The sequence below is a fragment of the Elephas maximus genome, chromosome 7, assembly GCF_024166365.1.
Source record: "Elephas maximus indicus isolate mEleMax1 chromosome 7, mEleMax1 primary haplotype, whole genome shotgun sequence".
NCBI lineage: Eukaryota > Metazoa > Chordata > Mammalia > Proboscidea > Elephantidae > Elephas > Elephas maximus.
Genome location: NC_064825.1, coordinates 120,024,100 through 120,045,698, shown reverse-complemented (window position 1 = coordinate 120,045,698; position 21,599 = coordinate 120,024,100). Strand labels below are relative to the sequence as shown.

General features: G+C 39.2%; 1 protein-coding gene across 1 annotated transcript; it reads left to right on the top strand.

Moving 5' to 3' along the window:
- The first annotated feature begins 1,008 nt into the window (after nt 1-1,008).
- Nucleotides 1,009-1,962, top strand: LOC126080826 (olfactory receptor 5B12-like). Its single transcript, XM_049892011.1, has one exon. It carries the CDS (start codon nt 1,009-1,011, stop codon nt 1,960-1,962), a length of 954 nt encoding a protein of 317 aa, XP_049747968.1.
- Nucleotides 1,963-21,599: the final 19,637 nt, after the last annotated feature.

Below are 21,599 nucleotides of genomic sequence, written 5' to 3'. Positions count from 1 at the left end.
CAGAAATAGATCTCCAGGCCTTTATTACAAGGTGCCTCTGGGTGGACTCAGACTTCCAACCTTTCAGTTAGCAGTTGAGAATGCTAATATTTTGTACCGACCAGGGACTTCTGTCCCATGCTGGTCTCTAAGGAAGTATAATAGTAACTCTTCTGCCTCTCTCTACTCCCCCTCCTCAGAAGTTAAGCGCGGGTGATGTTGGGAGAGGAAAACATCAGCCACTGAGAAAAATAAAGATTGTAGTGGGGAGAGAAAATATCTAGAATTTGGCCTCTAGCTTTTGCAAAGATGCTCATTTAGTTTTAGAGTTACTGCAAAAGGCCAATACAACACTAAGGGTGTACAAGAGATTACTAAATTTCCTTCAGGGCTCAATGGTTGAGGTGAAGTACCCAATTAATGGACTTCATGGTATAGAGGGAAAAGTGTGTGTGTGTCCTTAAAGCAGAGATCACGAGTCACGGTGCATCTTCAGCTATCATGCATAAGGTGGTAAGGGACCCTAATAGATGGGAAATGTGTTTGACAGGGCTTGCCAGCATTAAATACCAGTGACTGGCCAAATTTTTCCTGTATTTTACTTTCTGTGGGTTATGCCTTCTATATATCAATAAGAAATACAATATATCTGTGGATGAGAATGCTTGCAAGACATGGCAAATAGTGAAAAAGAGCCCTTCTGGTGTAGTGCATTATATAGTCCCACGTATATCATACACCAAGCAAGCTGGAATGTCCCTCCCAAACTCATAATCTGGATCCCAGCAACTGCGGTCAGTAGAGATATTCTACTGTCTTTCCATGCCACTTCCAGATAAACGACTTCACTCACACCTCCCCTGACCAGAATTAGGTCACCTTCTTGCACAAAGTGTCCAGCCCTGGGCAGGAAGCTGGTGCAGGTGATCAAGAGACTCTGGCCACTCTTCAATTCTCATGGTAGCGCTCAGATAGCATTATCTTGTGTTTTCTTATCTTGCTGCAGGTACTTCACATGATGATTCACCAATGGCTTTGATGGAGAACATCTCAGAGGTGACTGAATTCATTCTTGTGGGGCTAACAGATGCCCTAGAGCTACAGGCCCCTTCATTTTTAATCTTCACTCTCATTTACTTCATCACTCTGCTTGGGAACCTGGGGATGATCGTGTTGATTCTGTTAGACCCTCGTCTCCATAACCCCATGTACTTTTTCCTCAGTAACCTCTCCCTAGTGGACTGTGTTTATGCCTCAGCAGTCACTCCTAAGGTAATGGTGGGGTTCCTCACGGGAGATAAGATCATCTCCTACAATGAGTGTGCCGCCCAGATGTTTTTCTTTGCAGCCTTTGCCACTACTGAAAATTTTCTCCTGGTCTCGATGGCCTTTGACCGCCATGCAGCAGTGTGTAAACCCCTGCATTACACCACCACCATGACAAGTACTGTGTGTGCTCTCCTGGTCACTGGTTCCTATATCTGTGGACTCTTGCAAACTTCCATCCATGTTGCCTTGACTTTCCATCTCTCCTTCTGTCATTCCAATGTGATTGATCACTTTTTCTGTGATATCCTCCCACTGCTGGCTCTCTCTTGTTCTGATATCTACACAAACGAAATCGTGCTCTTCACTTTGGCAGCTTGCACTGCCTTTTTTACTCTCTTGGTTATCTTGAACTCTTACCTGTTCATTTTTATTGCTATCCTGAGAATGCACTCAGCTGAGGGACAAAAGAAGGCATTTTCCACCTGTGCTTCCCACCTCACCACTGTCTCCATCTTCTATGGGACAATCATCTTCATGTACTTACAGCCAACTTCCAATCATTCCATGGACACAGACAAAATGGCATCTGTGTTCTACACCATGATCATCCCCATGCTGAACCCTCTGGTCTACAGCCTGAGAAACAAGGATGTCAAGAGTGCACTCAAGAAGGTTGTTGAGAACTCAAAATTGTCCCTAGGCTTAAATTTTTAATATTGTAGAATCCACAACAACCCAGTATCCCCTCAGATACTCTCTGTGCAATGTCTCACACTTCAAGGCCTTCAATGCACTTAATTCCTAAGGCGATAGACTTACCTGTCAAAAGTCTATGGTCTATATAAAGAAAACATCGTGTTCCGAAATACATGAATGATAATGGCTCAGTGGAATTTAAGAATATATGGGTTTTGCTTTTCAGAAACATTTTTAATAGCATTTGACTTATTCACATGTTCTGTAACACATGCTAGCGCAAGCGCATATGTCAAACCAGCACACACAATTCATGAATAGAAGCATATGCAAGGACCCTATTGTGGACTTATACAAAGGAATGGGAATTTGCTAAGTGACGTTAATGCAGTGACTAGTTTTAATAAAATAAATTAAAATAACTAATTGGGATATCAGAATACAAACTAATGTCTAACCTTTTTTGTTTCTCTAGTCTAAAAAACTATTCGGAGTCTAAAATGAAGAAAAAGATGATATGAATTTTTTAATGACGGCATTTGCTTTCTGTTGCCATAATTCATCAAGAGTTATATAAGTATAGCGTCTTAATAGAACTAACATTTCTGTTTTCACTGAATCATTTGACAGAAACAGTACAGGTTACATGATTATTTTCAAAAGAAGAAAAGGTCTGAGTACAAAAAAAAGGTTATCAATAATAAGGGCACTTTTTAGTTTTCCTGTATATGACTGGAAAATTTTCATGTTTTATAACAATTAAAAAAATAATAAGAACTACTAAGACTAATGATAGCTAATGATAATGTTAAACACTTTTGTTACTGGAAATATGAAATGGATAATGTCACTAATTCATGGGTACCTTAGTCCTGGGTGAGCTATAGCATCTCTTATTATTCTCCTGCTCATTCAACTCACTACATTCAGACTGATTTCCTTGCTACACCTCCTCACCTATTGACTGCCTCGTTTTCTAAAATTTCACATTTACAAAAACAGTAAATACCTAATATCAGACTATTTTGTGCATTAACGAAGTACATCTGGCAATAGTAAAGCCAAGGTGTGAGGCGAGAGTATTGCTAGGTGTGATGGTTAAGCCTATGTGTCAATTTGGCTGCACCAAACTTCTAAGTAGTTTGGCAGTTATGGAATGATGTAATTTGGCAGTTTTTTAATGATGTAGTTACCCTCCATTTTGTGGTCTGATGTGGTCATCCTCCATTTTTGCATAATGCTGATAGCCTAATGACCTGGTCATTGCAAACTAACTATGTCATGGATAAGTGAGGAGGAGTGGGTGTATTCCTAAACAATCATAAACATGCTCTTGCTTCAGGGCTTTTTACTTCCTGATCCTTCTGTTTGGAATGCTCCCTCTCTTCCTTCACGTTTCTGTTTAAAAGTTACCATATCATAATCATCTCACTTCTTGCTGGACATTGTCCCCTTCCCACTTTATTCTTCATAGTCCTGATGATTACTCAACTATAATTAGCAGTACTTATGTGCTCACGTGTTTATTTATTTCCTCTAAATAGAATGTAAACACAGCAAGAGCAATGGCTTTTCCTGCTTTACTAACAACTTTATCCTCAGTACATTGGTTATGGCCTGGTACATGCTAATTTCAATTCTTACACTTTAGTTGGTAAATTTATTTCTAAACATTTTATTCCTTTGGATGATATTTTAAACAGAATTGTTTATTTCATTTTTGGTCCCCCTTTTTTGATTTAACATTGTCGTCTTTTACATAATGACATCCCTGTTTCCCTGTTTTGAGTGTTTTACCTTTGATTTATTTTTGTGATTTCCTTATCTGGGTTGATATCTGGTTGTTCTGTCCTCTGTTCTAGTCTTGGGTTGTTATCTGATGTTATTGATTTTCTAACCCGAGGACTCCTTTTAGTATTTCTTATAATTTTGGTTTGGTTTTGCAAATTCCGTAAACTTCTGTTTATCTGGAAATGTCCTAATTTTGCCTTCATATTTGAGACAGTTTTGCTGGATATATAATTCTTGGCTGGCAATTTTTTTTCCTTTAAGGCTTTATATATGTCATCCCCTTGCCTTCCTGCCTGCATGGTTTCTGCTGAGTAGTCCAAGCTTAGGCTTACTGACTCTGCTTTGTAGATGAATATTTGTTTATCCCTAACCTTTCTTAAAATTCTCTCTTTATCTTTAGTTTTGGCAAGTTTGATTATGATATGTCTTGGTGACTTTCTTTTGGGATCTACCTTGTGCAGGGTTCGATGAGCATTTTAGATAGATATCTTCCCATCTTTTATGATATCAGGGAAGTTTTCTGCCAACAAATCAACAAGTCTCTCGGTATTTTCTGTTATCCCCCCCCTCCCCAGTTCTGGTACTCTAATCACTCATAGGTTATTTATTTCTCTTGATAGAGTCCCATGTAATTCTTAGTATTTCTTCATTTTTAAAAATTCTTTTATCTGATTTTTCCTCAAATATGTTGGTGTCAAGTGCTTTATCTTCAATCCCATTAATTCTGACTTCCATTTCCTCAATTCTGCTCCTGTGACTTTCTATCGAGTTGTCTAATTCTGAAATTTTAATGTTAATCTTCTGAATTTCTGTTTGCTGTCTCTCTGTGGATTCTTGCAGGGTATTAAATTTGTCATTATGCTCTTCTCTGATCTTCTTAAGTTCCTCCAATGCCATGTCTGTGTGTTTCTTGACTTGTTCTGTGTTTTGCCTGATTTTCTTCCTGATCTCTTAAAGGGTTCTGTATATTAATCTCTTGTATTCTACCTCTGGTAGTAAGAGGAAGTTATCTTCATCCAAGATTTCTTCATTCTTTTTGGGGGGAGCTTGCTGAAGCCATCATCGTCTGCCTCTTTACGTGATTTGATATTGACTGTTGTCTCCGAGCTGTCAATAAGTTAATGTATTTATTTACTTTATTTTGCTGTGTCCTAGCTTCTTGTTTTGTTTTGTTTTGATATGCTCAGATAGGCTGCTCAAGTGAGCTAGTTTGTTTTTTGGCACCTTTGACACTCTAATATCCTGTCACCAGGTAGTTAGAGCTGTTACCAGGTATGTGATCCCAAGAGTCCACTTACTTTTCTTGCATGGATTCAGATCAGGTGTCCAGATAGTCCACCAAGTGTGTGGCGTAGGCTCTCACATACGGTCCTAGACAAGCAGGGGTGATTGGTGTAGGCACATGTATCTGGCTGCAGTAGGTAGTCATGCTCTGAGCAAGGCAGGGAACTGACAAACATCCCTGTGTCTGTGAGGGAAGCATGTCCTTGTTCCCTGGAGTGCCTAGGTGGGTTGGTTTTGCAACCAGACTATGGGCACCCAGTGCTGTTGACTGTAAGGACCGGGAGATACCACTTATCCTTGGACCCCTGTCAAGGGTGACTAGGTGGCGTGGGTGAAGCCACCAGCCTTTAGGCCCCTGATGTGGGTAAGGACCCTGCTTAATAGGCAGAGTGGCATCAAACATCACAAACCTGCCTCTCCACCACATAGCTGAAAGAGTTGATGTTTTACTTCAGGTATATACCCTGTTGTACTGTGTTAATGAGGGTCTATGCTGTTGAAATGGGCCCACACAGGTCTAAGCAGGGGCAAAAGGAATTCAAAGTCTGTGAACCACTTATGCCTAGGCAAAGGAGCTGTTTCTCCCCTGAGTTCCCAGTTTAGGGGAACTGGCAGATTATTTTTCCCACAGTTAGTTAATTTGTTTCTTCTCCAAGGCGAGGGGGATGGCTCAGGGTGGATGGTAGGTCCTACTTGCAGCCCAGGGAAAGCGACTCTCACTGAAGCTGGCTTGGGACCCTGTGTAGAGTGAGGTGGGGTCAGTTAAATGGGAGAGAGTTTTTTCCAAAGGGGTGTTTTTGGTCTGCAATGTGGGTTAGACGCAACTATTTATCTTTTGCCAAGAGTGCTGCTTTTCACCAATTCTGGAGGCCACTCAGTCTCTCCTGATGTGGAAAGCACATCTTGAAAGCCACTGTTTGCCTCACTGCACTAGGGCCAGTGGATCTGGACTGTGGGGTACTAGTTCCCGCTGGGTTAGGTCTGGCAACTCCTCCCTGCTTCTGAATCATCTGTCTCTCCCGCTGCTACTCAGTCCATCTCCTCAACTCTGCCTTTGATGTTCAGAGCTCCTAGATTGTCATATATAATTGATTCACTTGTCTTTTTGGGTCTTTCTTGTAAGAGTGACCACTGGAAGAGTCTGACTACTTTGCCATCTTGACTCTGCCTATTTATTTCATTTTTTGATTATTCATTGCTAGTGTATAAAAATTCAATTGACTCCTCCTTGCATATTGATCTAGTATATTGAAATCTTGAATTGTGTATGTGTTCTAATATAATTTTAGTGGATCCCTTGAGGCTTTCTGTATACAAGACCATGCATCTCTGAATTGAGATAATTTACTTCTACCTTTCCTATTGGTTGCATGCTTTTTCTTTTTCTTCACTAATTTTCCCTGGCTGGAACTTCCAGTAAAATATTGCCCAGAATAGATGATAATGAACATCCTTATCTTATTTATGACCTTAGTAAGAAAGCATTCAGTCTTTCACCAACTAGTGTGATGTTAGATGCAGGTTTTTCATAGACATCCTTTTTAATGTTGAGGAAGTTCCCTTCTATTCCTAGTTCCCTGAATGTTTTTAACTGTGAATGGGTGTTGGATTTTGTGAAATGTGTTTTCTGCACCTATTGAGATGACCGTGTTGTTTCTGCCCTTAATGCTACTAATATGGAATATAACTTGAATTTTCAGGTAACGTACCAACCTAACTTTATTGGATTGAATGTCATTTGGTTATGTTATACAAACCTTTTCACATGTTGCTTCTGTTTCTAGTGTTCTTTTTTAAGAATTTTGCATATATATTTATATGGGGTATTATTTGTAGTTCTCTTTTCTTGTGATTTCCTTGTCTGGTTTTCGTATAAGAGCAATGTTGGCCTCAGAGTAAGTGGAGGGATCTTTCCTTCTCTTCTTATATCCTGAAAAAGTTTTTCAATGATTGGTATTAATTCTTTTTTAAATGTTTGGTAGAATTTACCAAAGAAGCGATCTGGTCCTTGCCTTTTAGTTGTGGGAATATATAAATTTCTAATTCAATCATTTATTGTTATAGACCAATTTAGATTTTCTATTTCTTTTTTAGCTGTTTTATTGTTGTAAAATACATATGTAACAAAATATTCACAATTTTGACATCGTTACATGTACAATTTAGTGACATTAATTAGCTCATTATGTTATGAAACCATCACCACTATCCATTTTCACAATTTTCAACCGCCCTTAATGGAAGCTTAGTGTCCCCTAAAAAATGGCTCCCTCTTTCCCCATCCCTCTCACCCCACATTGCATCTTATTGTTAAGATGTCAGTGTTACCCAAAGCAATGTATAGTTTCCATGTAATCTCCAACAGTATTCCAGCAGCTTTTTTTGCATTAATGGAAAAATCAATCCTCAATTTTATATGGAAGTGCAAGGGGCCCTGAATATCTACAGCAATAATGAAAAAGAAGAACAAGGTAGGACTTGTATGTCACAATCTCAAAACCTGATATAAAGCTACAATAATCAAAACATCCTGGTAATGGTATAATGATAGACATATAGACCTATGAAACAGAATTTTGAGTCCAGAAATAAACCCATACTTTGTTTTTTTGTTTTATAAGAGTGTAAGTCCATTCAATGAAGAAAGAATAGTCTCTTTAGTAAATGATACTGAGACAACAGAGTTTCCACAGGCATAAAAATGAAGCTGGACCCATAACTCTCAACATATATGAAAATCAACTCGAAACAGATCAAGGACTTAACTAAATGTAAGAACTAAAACCATAAAGCTCTTAGAAGAAAACATAGGGATTATCCTTCAGTGACCTAGTATTTAACAATAGATTCTTAGATATGACACCTAAAGCACAGGCAACAAAAGGCAAAATAAATAAATGGGATTTCTTCAAAATTAAAACTTTTATCCATCAAAGGACTTTATCAACAAATAAAGAGATAATCTACAGATTTTGGGAACTATAAACCTTATTAGGATTTAATACCCATAACACATATACACCCATGTTCATTGAAGCAATATTCACAATAGCAGAAAGATGGAAACAGCATAAGTGTCCATCAACAGATGAATGGATAAACAAATTATGGTACAAATACACAATGGAATACTATGCAATCATACAGAACAATAATAAGTCTGTGAAACATTTCACAAGATGGTTGAATCTGGAGGGCATTATGCTAAGCAAAATTAGTCAATTACAAAAGAACAAATATTATATGAGGCCACTATTATAAGATCTCAAGAAAAGGTTTAACTACATGAAAAAAATTCTTTGATGGCTACAAAGGGTGGGGAGGGAGGAGAAGGAGAATTCACTAACTAGATAATAGACAAGGATCAACTTCAATGAAGGGAGGACAACACACAATACAAGGGAAGTCAGCATAACTGGACCAAAGCAAAAGCTAAGATGTTTCCTGGACACATCCAAACACTTTAAGGGACACAGTAGCTGGGGCGGGAGCCTGGGTACAGTAGTTTTGAGGGACATCTAGGTCAATTGGCAAACAAAGTTTATTTAAAAAAAAACTATTCTGCATGCCACTTTGGTGAGTGACTTCTGGGGTCTCACAAGCTTGTAAGTGGCCATCTAAGATGCGTCTGTTTGTCCCATCCCACTTGGAGCAAAAGAGAATGAAGACGAACAAAGACACAAGGAAAATATTAGCCCACGAGACTAAAGGACTAAATGAACCTGAGACTCTACCCGCATGAGATCAGAAGAACTAGATGGTACCCAGCTACCATCAATGACTGCCCTGACAGGAAACACAACAGAGTCCTGGACGGAGCAGGAGAGAAGTATGGAGCAGAACTCAAATTGATGTGAAAAGATCAGACTTAATGGTCTGACAGAGACTGGAGGAACCTCTGAAACTATGCCTCCCGGACTTACTGTGAACTCAGAACTGAAACCATTCCCTAAGCCCACTGTTCAGACAAAGATTAGATGACACTATAAAACAAAATATAATACACTTGAAGATTGTACTTCTTAGTTAAATCAGATACACAAGACCAAATTTGTGGCTCCAACCCAGAGGTAGGATGGGAAGGCAGGAAGGGACAGGAACTGGTAGAATGAACACAGAGAACCCAAGGTGGAAAGGGGGAGTGTGGTGACACATTGTGGGATTGCAACTAATATCACAAAACAATATGTGTATTAATTTTTGTATTAGAAATTACCTTCAGCTGTAAACCTTCACCTAAAGCACACACACACAGAAAAGTATAATTAAAAAAAATTAAATATGGACTCCTACCACCTGAATTCAGAGCCTACTATACAACTATGATAGTCAAAACAGCCTGGTACCAGTACAATGACAGAAACATTGACCAATGGAACAGAATCAAGAAGCCAGATGTAAATCCATCCACCTACAGTCACCTGGTCTTCAACAAAGGACTAAAGTCCATTAAGTGGGAAAAAGCCAGTCTCTTTACGAAATGGTGCTGGCATAACTGGATGTCCAACTGTAAAAAATGTGAAACGGGACCCATACCTCACACCATATGCAAAAACTAATTCAAAATGGATCACAGGCCTAAATATAAAACTGAAAACTATAAAGATCATAGAAGAAAAAACAGGGCCAGCAGTACCCACACCAGTGCCGTTGAGTTGATTCCGACTCATAGTGACCCTATAGAACAGAGTAGAACTGCCCCATAGAATTTCCAAGACAGGGGCCTAATACATGGCATAAATAGCATGCAAACCATAACTAACAACACACAAACACCAGAAGACAAGCTAGATAGCTGGAATCTTCTAAAAATTAAACATTTATGCTCATCAAAAGATTTTACTGTACGAGTAAAAAAAGAGCTTACAGACTGGGAAGAAAATTTTGGCTGTGACAAATCCAACAAAGATCTAATCTCTAAAATCTATAGGGAAATCCACCTCTACTAAAAAAAAAAAAAAAAATCCAGTTAAAAAATGAGCAAAGGATATGAATAGACACTTTACCAAAGAAGACATTCAGGCAGCTAACAGACACACGAGGAAGTGCCTGAGATCACTAGCCATTAGAGAAATGCAAATAAAAACTATGATGAGATACCATCTCACCCTGTCATTACTGGCACGAATCAAAAAAACAGAAAGTAACAAATGTTGGAGAGGATGAGGAGAACATGGCAATCTCATGCGGTGATGGTGGGAATATAAAATGGTACTACCATTTTGGAAAACAATACGGTGCTTCCTTAAAAAGCTAGAAATAGAAATACCACATAATCTAGCAATCACACTCCTAGGAATATATCCCAGAGAATTGAGTCGCCACACAAATAGATATATACACACCCATGTTCATGGCAGCATTAGTCACAATAGCAAAAAGATGGAAACAACCTAAGGACCCATCAACAGATGAATGGGTAAACAAACTCTGGCATGTACACACAATGGAATACTGTTGTTGTTGTTGTTAGGTGCTTCAAGTAGGTTCCAACTCACAGAGACCCTATGCACAACAGAACTAAAGCCCGGTCCTGAGCCCTCCTCACAATTGTTGCTGTTGAGCCCATTGTTGCAGCCACTGCATCAGCCCATCTCTTGGGGGTCTTCTGCTTTTTCGCTGGCCCTCTACCAAACATTATGTCCTTCTCCAGGGACTGGTTCCTCCTGATAACATGTCCAAAGTATATGAGATGTAGTCTCGCTATCCTTGCTTCTAAAGAGGATTCTGGTTGTACTTCTTCCAAGACAGATTTGTTCATTCTTCTGGCAGTCCATGGTGTATTCAATATTCTTTGCCAACACCACAATTCAAGGGCATCAATTCTTCTTCAGTCTTCCTTATTCATTGCCCAGCTTTCAGATGCATATGAAGCTATTGAAAGCACCATGGCTTGAGTCAGGCACACCTTGGTCCTCAAGGCAACATCTTTGCTTTTCAACACTTTAAAGAGTTCTTTTGCAGCAGATTTGCCCGTAGCAATGCGTCTTTTGATTTCTTGACTGCTGCTTCCATGGCTGTTGATTGTGGATCTAAGTAAAACAAAATCCTTGGTAACCTCAACCTTTTTTCCATTTATCATGATGTTGCTTATTGGTCCAGTAATGAGGATTTTTGTTTTATGTTGATGTGTAATCCATAGTGAAGGCTGTGGTCTTTGATCTTCATCAATAAGTATTTCAAGCCGCCTTCACTTCCAGCAAGGACGATATAAACAGGGCATAAAGCAAGGTTTTGTATATAACAGTATACAAAATATTGTTATACAAATATACAATACCTTATACCTTAAAACCTTGCTTTGTATAACAAATATACAAAGCAAGGTTTTGTATATAACAATATACAAAATAACAATCTGCATAATGCAGGTTGTTAATGAGTCTTCCTTCAATCCTGATGCCCTGTTCTTCTTCATATAGTCCAGCTACTCAGACTATTTGCTCAACATACAAACTGAATGGATACGGTGAAAGGATACAACCCTGATGCACATCTTTCCTGACTTTAAACCGTGTAGTATTCTCTTGTTCTGTTCGAAGAATTGCCTCTTCATCCATTTACAGATTCCTCATGAGCACAATTAAGTGTTCCAAAATTCCCATTCTCTGCAATCTTATCCATAATTTCTTATGATCCACAAAGTTGAATGCCTTAGCATAGTCAATAAAACACAGGTAAACATCTTTCTAGTATTCTCTGAAATTCAAAAGTTGGAAATAAAGAAGAAGGACCAGTAGTTAAAAAATACCACTTTGGTGATAGAAACAATGACAGAGATCAAATGATAGAGTTTTGCAGGGTCAGCGACTTCTTCATTGTAAATACCTTTTTTCACGAATATAAACAGTGACTATACACAAGGACCTCGTCAGAAGGAATACACAGAAATCTAATCAACTACATCTGTGGAAAGAGATGATGGAAAAGCTCAATATCATCAGTCAGAACAAGGCCAGGGGCAGACTGCGGATCAGTAAAGACCATCAATTACTAAGATGCAAGTTCAAGGTGAAACAGAAGAAAATCAGTACAAGTTCACGAGAGGCAAAGTGTGGCCTTGAGTATATCCCACCTGAACTTAGAGACCACCTCAAGAATAGATTTGATGCATTGAACACTGATGACCAAAGACGACATGAGTTGTGGAAAGACATCAAGGACATCATCCATGAAGAAAGCAAGAAGTCATTAAAAAGACAGGATAGAAAGAAAAGACGAAAATGGATGTCAGAAGAGAGTCTGAAATGTGCTCTTGAACTTCAAGTAGCTAAAGAAAAAGGAAAAAAGGATGAAGTAAAAGTAAAAGGGTGGCTCAAGAAGACAAAATGAAGTACTATGATGACATGTGCAAAGACCTGGAGATAGAAAACCAAAAGGGAAGACCACGCTAAGCATTTTTCAAGCTGAAAGGACTGACGAAAAAATTCAAGCCTGGATTTGGAATACAGAAGGATTCTAAGAGGAAGCATCGAAAGAAGATAGAAGGAATACACAGAGTCACTATATCAAAAAGAATTGGTTGACGTTCAACCATTTCAGGAGGTAACATACTATCAGGAACCAATGGTGCTGAAGGAAGAAGTCCAAGATGCACTGAAGGCATTGGTGAAAAACAAGGCTCTGGGAATTGACAGAATACCAACTGAGATGTTTCAAAAGATGATTGCAGCACTGGAAGTGCTCACTCGCCTATGCCAAGAAATTTGGAAGACAGCTACCTGGCCAACCGGCTGGAAGAGATCCATAATTATGCATATTCTCAAGAAAGGTGATCCTACCGAATGCAGAAATTATCGAACAATATTATTAATATCACATGCAAGCAAAATTTTGCTGAAGATCATTCAAAAGTGGCTACAGCAGTACACAATGGAATACTACGCAACAGTAAAGAACAATGAGGAATCTGTGAAACATCTCACAGCATGCATGAGTCTGGAGGGCATTATGCTGAGTGAAATGAGTCAACCACAAAAGGCCAAATACTGTATGAGACCACTATTATAAAAATTCATGAAAAGTTTACACACAGAAAGAAACAATCTTTGTTGGTTCCTAGGGAGAGGAGATGTGGGGAGGGAAAAACAGTAACTAGACAATAGATAAGTGGTAACTTTTGTGAAGGGGACGACAATACACAATTCTGGGGAAATGAGCACAACTTGACCAAGGAAATGTCATGGAGGCTTCATAGATGCACCCAGACTACCTGAGGGACTGAATTACTGGGCTGAGGCATAGGGATCATGGTCTAAGGGTACATGTAGCTCAATCAGCATAACATAGTTTATGAAGAAAATACTCTACATCCTACTTTGGTGAGTAGTGTCTGGGGTCTTAAAAGCTTGTGAGCAGCCATTTATGATACTCCCTTGGTCTCACCCCTTCAGGAACAAGGGAAAATGAAGAAAGCCAAAGACACAAGGGAAAGATTAGTCCAAAGGATTACCACAGCCTCCACCAGACTGACTCTAGCACAACTAGATGATGCCTGGCTACCACCACCGAGTGCTCTGACAGGAATCAAAATAGAGGGTCCCGGACAGAGCTGGAGAAAAATGTAGAACAAAATTCTAACTCACAAAAATAAAATAAACCAGACTTACTGGTATGACAGAGACTGGAGAAACCAAGAGTGTATGGTCCCTGGACACCCTTTTAACTCAGTACCGACGTCCATCCAGAGGTTCACCCTTCAGCCAAAGATTAAACAGGCCCATAAAACAAAGACTAAATGGGCACACCAGCTCATGGGCAATGATGAGAAGGCAGGAGTGGACAGGAAAGCTGGTAATGGGGAACCCAAGATTGAGAAGAGGAGAATGTGGACATGTTGTGAGATTGGCAGCCATTGTCGCACAGCAGTAAGTGTATTAATTGTTTAATAAGGAGCTAATTTGCTTTGTAAACCTTCATCTAAAGTACAAAAAAGTGAAAAAATTAAAATATGAAAAATTTTTAATGTAATAAGTAAAAAATTAAATATAGAACTACCAATTCTACTCCTAAGTATATACCCAAAAGAATTGGAATCAGGAATGTAAACATACACGTGTACACCAATGTTCATTGCAGCATTATTTACAATAGCCATATGATTGAAACAACCTAAATTTTCATTAACAGAAGAATAGATAAACAAAATAAATGTGGAATATCCATACAATGGTATATTAGCCATAAAAAGAAATGAAATCCTGGTACATGCTACAACCTGGGTGAACCTTGAAAAGATACTGAGTGAAGTAAGTTAGTCATAAAAGGAAAAACACTGTATGATACCACTTATACGGAGTATGGAGAAAAAGCAAATGTCTGTTGTTGTTAGGTGCCCTCCAGTTGATTCTGACTCATGCTGACCCCATAGGTCAGAGTAGAACAACTCAAAAAGAGTTTCCACCCCTGGTGGATCAGTGGTTGAAGTGTTTGATTGCTAACTGAAAGGGCAGCATTTCGAACCTACCAAGGGTTCCCTGGGAGAAAGATGTGGCACTCTTCTGTAAAGACTTACAGGCTTGAAAGCCTTAGGGGGAAGTTCTACCCTGTCCTACAGAGTTGTTATGAGTCGAAATCGACTCAACGGCAAAGTTTTTTTTTTTTTTTTTTGATTAATCTTTACGGAAGCCGACCATTAGGTCTTTTCTCCCAAGGGGCTGCTGGTGAGTTTAAACCACCGGCTTCTCTGTTAGCAGCCAAGTGGTTACCAGGGAGGGGAGAGAAGATGAAAAACAGGGTCATCGATTTTGGGGAACTGAGCTTCTATTAAGGATAAGGGAAAAATTTGGAAATGGGTAGTATTGATGATTTTACAACACGATGAACATAATTAATGTCGCTAAAAAGTATGTGTAGAAAGTTCTATAATGGCAAATTTTTCATCATATATATGTATGTATGTGCATATATGTGTGTGTGTGTGTGTGTGTGTATGTAAAACCTATTGTCGTCGAATTAATCCTGACTCACAGCAAGCCTATAAGACAGAGTAGAAGTGTCCCATATGGTTTCCAAGCAGCAGCTGGTGACTTTGAACTGCTGAACTTCTGGTTAGTGACCGTCTTCAAAAGACACAATCAGGAATGTAAAAAGACAACCCACAGAATGGGAGAAAATATTTACTAATCATATATCTACCTCATAAGGGAATCATATTTAGAATATATAAAGAACACATACAATTCAACAATAAAAGGACAAAATACCCAGTTAAAAAACAGGCAAAGTATTTGAATAGATATTTCTACAAAGCAAATATACAAACAACTAATAAGCACAGGAAAAGATGGTAAAGATTACTAGTCATTAAAAAAAAAAATTACTGTCGAGACAATTCAAATTCATAACAATCCTGTAAGACAGAATAGAACTAACCCATAGTGTTTGCAAGGCTGTAATCTTTACAGTAGCTGACTGCCACATCTTTCTAACACAGAGTGGGCTGGTGGGTCAAATTGACAACCTTTCAGTTAGCAGCCAAGAGTTTAACCCCTGGCCATTAAAGTTTCTTAATTAGTCATTAAGAAAATGAAAACTAAAACCACAGTGAAATATTACTTTATACCCATTAATATGGTTATCGCAGTGTTATCCATAGTTTGTTCGGATCTCACACAGCTGAATACCTTTGCATAGTCAAAAAAACACAGGTAAACATCCTTCTGGTATTCTCTGCTTTCAGTCAGGATCCGTCTGACATCAGCAATGATATCCCTGGTTCTACGTCCTCTTCTGAATCCAGCCCCAATTTCTGGCAGGTCCCTGTCGATATACTGCTGCAGCCACTTTTGAATGATCTTCAGCAAAATTTTGCTTCCATGTGATATTAATGATATTGTTCTATAATTTCCACATTCAGTTGGATCACCTTTCTTGGGGAAAGGCATAAATATGGATCTCTTCCAGTCAGTTGGCCAGGAAGCTGTCTCCATAGTTCTTGGCATAGACAAGTGAGCACCTCCAGCGCTGCATCTGTTTGTTGAAACATCTCAATTGATATTCCATCAATTTCTGGAGCCTTGTTTTTCGCCAATGCCTTCAGAGCAGCTTGGACTTCTTCCTTCAGTACCATCGGTTCCTGATCATGTGCCACCTCTTGAAATGGTTGAATATCGACTAATTGTTTTTGGCATAATTACTGTGTATTCCTTCCATCTTCTTTTGATGCTTCCTGCATCATTTAATATTTTCCCCATGGGATCCTTCACTGTTGCAACTTGAGGCTTGAATTTTTTCTTCAGTTCTTTCAGCTTGAGAAATGGCGAGCGTGTTCTTCCCTTTTGGTTTTCCATCTCCAGCTCTTTGCACAAGTCATTATAATACTTTACTTTGTCTTCTCAGGAGGCCCTTGGAAATTTCTGTTCAGTACTTTTACTTCATCAATTCTTCCTTTTGCTTTAGCTGCTCGATGCTCAAGAGCAAGTTTCAGAGTCTCCTCTGACTTCCGTCTTGGTCTTCTCTTTCTTTCCTGTCTTTTCAGTGACCTCTTGCTTTCTTCATGGATGATGTCCTTGATGTCATTCCAGAACTCGTCTGGTCTGCGGTCAGTAGTGTTCAATGCTTCAAATCTATTCTTGAGATGGTTTTTAAATTCACTTGGGATATACTCAAGGTCATATTTTGGCTCTCGTGGACTTGCTCTGATTTTCTTCAGTTTCAGCTTGAACTTGCATAGGAGCAATTGATGGTCTGTTCCACAGTTGGCCCCTGGCCTTGTTCTGGCTGTAGGTATTGAGCTTTTCCATCACCTCTTTCCACACATGTAGTCAATTTGATTTCTGTGTGTTCCATCTGGTGAGGTCCCTGTGTATAGTCACCATTTATGTTGGTGAAAGAAGGTATTTGCAATGAAGAAGTCGTTGGTCTTGCAAATTTCTATCATTCGATCTCTGGCATTGTTTCTATCACCAAGGCCATATTTTCCAACTACTGGTCCTTCTTTGTTTCCAACTTTTGCATTCCAATCACCAGTAATTATTGATGCATCTTGATTGCATGTTCGATCAATTTCAGACTGCAGCAGCTGATAAAAATCTTCTATTTCTTCATCTTTGGCCCTAGTGATTGGTGTGTAAATTTGAATAATAGTCATATTAACTGGTCTTCCGTGTAAGTGTATGGATATTATCCTATCACTGACAGCATTGTACTTCAGGATAGATCTTGAAATGTTCTTTTCAATGATGAATGCAGCACCAATCCTCTTCGAGTTGTCATTCCCAGCATAGTAGACTATATGATTGTCCGATTCAAAATGGCCTACCAGTCCATTTCAGCTCACTAATGCCTAGGATATTGATGTTTATGCATTCCATTTCATTTTTGACGATTTCCAGTTTTCCTAGATTTATACTTCGTACATTCCAGGTTCTGATTATTAATGGATGTTTGCAGCTGTTTCTTCTCATCATGAGTCATGCCACACCAGCAAATGAAGGTCCCGAAAACTTTACTCCATCCACATCATTAAGGTCGACTCTACTTTGAGGAGGCAGCTCTTCCCCAGTCATCTTTTGAGTGCCTTCCAACCTGGGGAGCTCATCTTCCAGCACTATATCAGACAATGTTCCTCTGCTATTGATAAGGTTTTCACTGGCTAATGCTTTTCAGAAGTAGACTGCCGGGTCCTTCCTCCTAGTCTGTCTTAGTCTGGAAGCTCAGCTGAAACTTGTCCTCCATGGGTGACCCTGCTGGCATCTGAATACCAGTGGCATAGCTTCCAGCATCACAGCAACACACAAGCCCCCACAGTACGACAAACTGACAGACACTTGGGGGATAACACTGCGAAGAATGGGAATTCCTGAACATTTAATTGTGCTCACGAGGAAGCTTTACATAGATAAAGAGGCAGTTGTTCCGACAGAGCGAGGGAATACTGATTGGTTTAAAGTCAGGAAAGGTGTGTGTCAGGGTTGTATTCTTTCACCACGCCTATTTCATCTGTATGCTGAGAAGCTGGGCTATATGAAGAAGAATGGGACATCAGGATTGGAGGAAGACTCATTAACAACCTGCGTTATGCAGATGACACAACCTTGCTTGCTAAAAATGAAGAAGACTTGAAGCACTTACTAATGAAGATCAAAGACCACAGCCTTCAGTATGGATTACACCTCAACATAAACAAAACAAAAATCTCACAACTGGACCGATGAGCAACATCATGATAAATGGAGAAAAGATTGAAGTTGTCAAGGATTTCGTTTTACTTGGATCCACAATCAACAGCCATGGAAGCAGCAGTCAAGAAATCAAAAGACGCATTGCATTGGGCAAATCTGCTGCAAAGGACCTCTTCAAAGTGTTGAAGAGCAAAGATGGCACCCTGAAGTCTAATTTGTGCCTGACCCAAGCCATGATATTTTCAATCACATCATATGCATGTGAAAGCTGGACAATGAATAAGGAAGACTGAAGAAGAGTTGATGCCTTTGAGTTGTGGTGTTGGTGAAGAATATTGAATATACCATGGCCTGCCAAAAGAATGAACAAATTTGTCTTGGAAGAAGCGCAGCCAGAATGCTTCTTAGAGGCAAGGATGGCGAGAATGAGTCTTACATACTTTGGACATGTCAGGAGGGATAAGTCCCTAGAGAAGGACATCATGCTTGGCAGAGTACAAGGTCAGTGGAAAAGAGGAAGACCCTCAACAAGGTGGATTGACATGGTGGCTGCAACAATGAGCTCAAGCATAACAAGGATTGTAAGGAAGGTGCAGGACTGGGCAGTGTTTTGTTCTGTTGTGCATAGCGTCGCTATGAGTCAGAACCGACTCAACGGCACCTAGCAACAACAACAACAATATGGTTATAATAAAAAAACAAACAACATCAAAATTAAAAAAAAACAAAACTGAAATTACAAATGTTAGAGAGGGTATACATAAATGGAAATTCTAATGCATCACTAGCTGTTGTTGTTAAGTGCTGCCCAGTAGGTTCTGACTCATAGCAGACCTATGTACACCAGAAGGAAACAGTGACCAGTCCTGCACCATCCTCATCATAATTGCTATGCTTGAGCCCATTGTTGCAGCCACTGTGTTGATCCATCTCCATTGAGGGTATTCCTTTTTTTCGCTTACCCGCTACTAAGCATGATGTCCTTCTCCAGGGACTGATCCCTCCAGATAACATGTCCGAAGTGTGTGAGATGTAGTCTCACCATTCTCTCTTCTAAGGAGAATTCTGACTGTACTTCTTCCAAGACAGATTTGTTTGTTCCTTTTGACAGTCCATGGGGTAGCCAATATTCTTTGACAAAACCACAATTCAAAGGCATCAACTCTTCTTCAGTCTTCCTTACTCATTGCTCAGCTTTCACATGCGTATGAGGTGACTGAAAACACCAAAGCACCATGGCTTGGGTCAGACATAACTTACTCCTCAAAGTGACATCTTTGCCCTCAACACTTCAAAGAGCAGCTGACTTCCCTAATACAATGTGTCATTTTATTTCTTGACTATCTCCATGGGCTTTGATTGTGGACCCAAATAAAATGAAATCCTTGACAACTTCAGTCTTTTTCCAGTTTATCATGATGTTCTTTTTGGTCAGCTTGTGAGGATTTTTGTTTTATTTATTTTGAGATGTGATGCATACTGAAGGTTGTAGTCTTTGATCTTCACAGTAAGTAATTCAAGTCCTCTTCACTTTCAGCAATCAAGGTTGTCATCTGCATATCGCAGGTTGTTAATGAGTCTTCCTCTAATTTTAATGTCCCATCCATCCTTCTTCATATAATCCAACATATCAGATTATTTGCATATCACATAGATAGAATAGGTATGGTGAAAGGATACAACCCTGACACACATCTTTACTAACTTTAAACCATGAGTATCCTCTTGTTCTGTTCAAACGACTTCCTCTTGGTCTATGTGCAGGATCCTCATGAGCACAATTAAGTGTTCTAGAATCCCCATTCTTAGCAATGTTATCCATAATTTCTTATGATCCACACGGTCGAATGCCATTGCATTAGACATGACTAGCAGGAATATAAACTTCTACCTCAGCTGTGGAAAACAGTTTGGCAGTTGTTCAAAAAGTTAAACATAGATTTACCACATGACCCAGCAATTCCACTCAGAGGGTTACACCCAAGAGTAATGAAAATATGTGTCACACATACACATGTACACAAATTGTATAATTCATAATAACCAAAATATAAACAACTCATGTGTCCAGCAACTGATGAATGTATAGATGGAATATAGTATGTCTTTACAGAGGAATATTATTTCAGAATGAAAAAGAATGAAGTGTTGATACATGCTACACAGCACATGAAATTTGAAAACATTACACTAAGGGAAAGAATCAAACTAAACACCAAACCCACTGCCGTCCAGTCTATTCCAACTCATAGCGACCCTATGAGGCACTCATAAATAATGAGATGGTTCTATGTACATGAAATGACCAAACTATGAAAATATATGTAGATAAAGAGTAAATTAGAGGTTTCCTAGGGTTGGGGCGTGGGTGGAAGCAAACAGAAGTGACTGTTAATTGGTACAGGGTTTCTTTTCCAGGTGATAAAAATGTCCTAAAATTAATAGTGGTGATGGTCACACAACTGTGTGAGTAAACTAAAAATAGCTGAATTATGCACTTTAAATCATCAAATTGTATGGTACGTGAATTATATCACATAAAAACTGCTATAAAAAAGAATGAATGAACATATGGGATCCATACACAAGAAATTGTCCTCTGTTAAAAAAAAATGACACACAACAAACCACAGTACATTACATATCATTAGTCAGGGAATACAATGGGTTAACGTAAAGAAGATCTATTTCTAACTTCTGCTACTGCATGTCCATCACAGGTTGCCTTGAAAGAGGGTGAGCTCTCTCCATGTGCTCCTTGAAAGATCAGGCTCATGAAGGCTTCCCATATGTAGCCACACCCTCTGGAACGGACAGCCTGCTCAGTCACCATGCCAGGCGAAGAGACAACTGGTGGGCTTTGCGGCTTGTCTACGTTTCAACCCAGAAATGATACATGACACTTGCTCCACAGCTCACTGTATAGAACTAGTTCATGGATCTGACTAGCTATAACGGGACAGGTAATATGGGGGAGTTGGTATGATTTTGAGCACGACTATTTTTGATCCACATGTTATATCAATTTTTTTTATCAATAATAAAATAACAATACCCGTTGCTGTCAAGTCACTTCCAACTCATGGCTATGGAGTAGGGTTTTCTCCATAGGGTTTTTTTGGCTGTAATCTTTACAGAACTAGAATGCCAGGCCTTTCTTCCATGGTGTCAATGGGTTTGAACGGCCACCCTTTTATTTAAATTTATTGATCTCTTTTTACATGCTAGACATCAAGCTCACCTTTGCAAATACGTCATTTAATTTAATGTTTATGACTATCCTATGAGAGATACATAATATTATTATCCCAGTTTTTTATAAGTGATAAACTGGAGAGATGAAATAACTGGGCCAATGTCACACTGCAACAGATGACAGAACTGGGATTAGAAACCAGACCACATGAACACTCCAATCAAACTTTTATACTTAACTGCAGGATTGCTTTAAGGAAG

Excerpts from the sequence above, each read along its gene's own strand:
- LOC126080826 (XM_049892011.1), top strand. The coding sequence starts at position 1,009 with ATGGCTTTGATGGAGAACATCTCAGAGGTGACTGAATTCATTCTTGTG.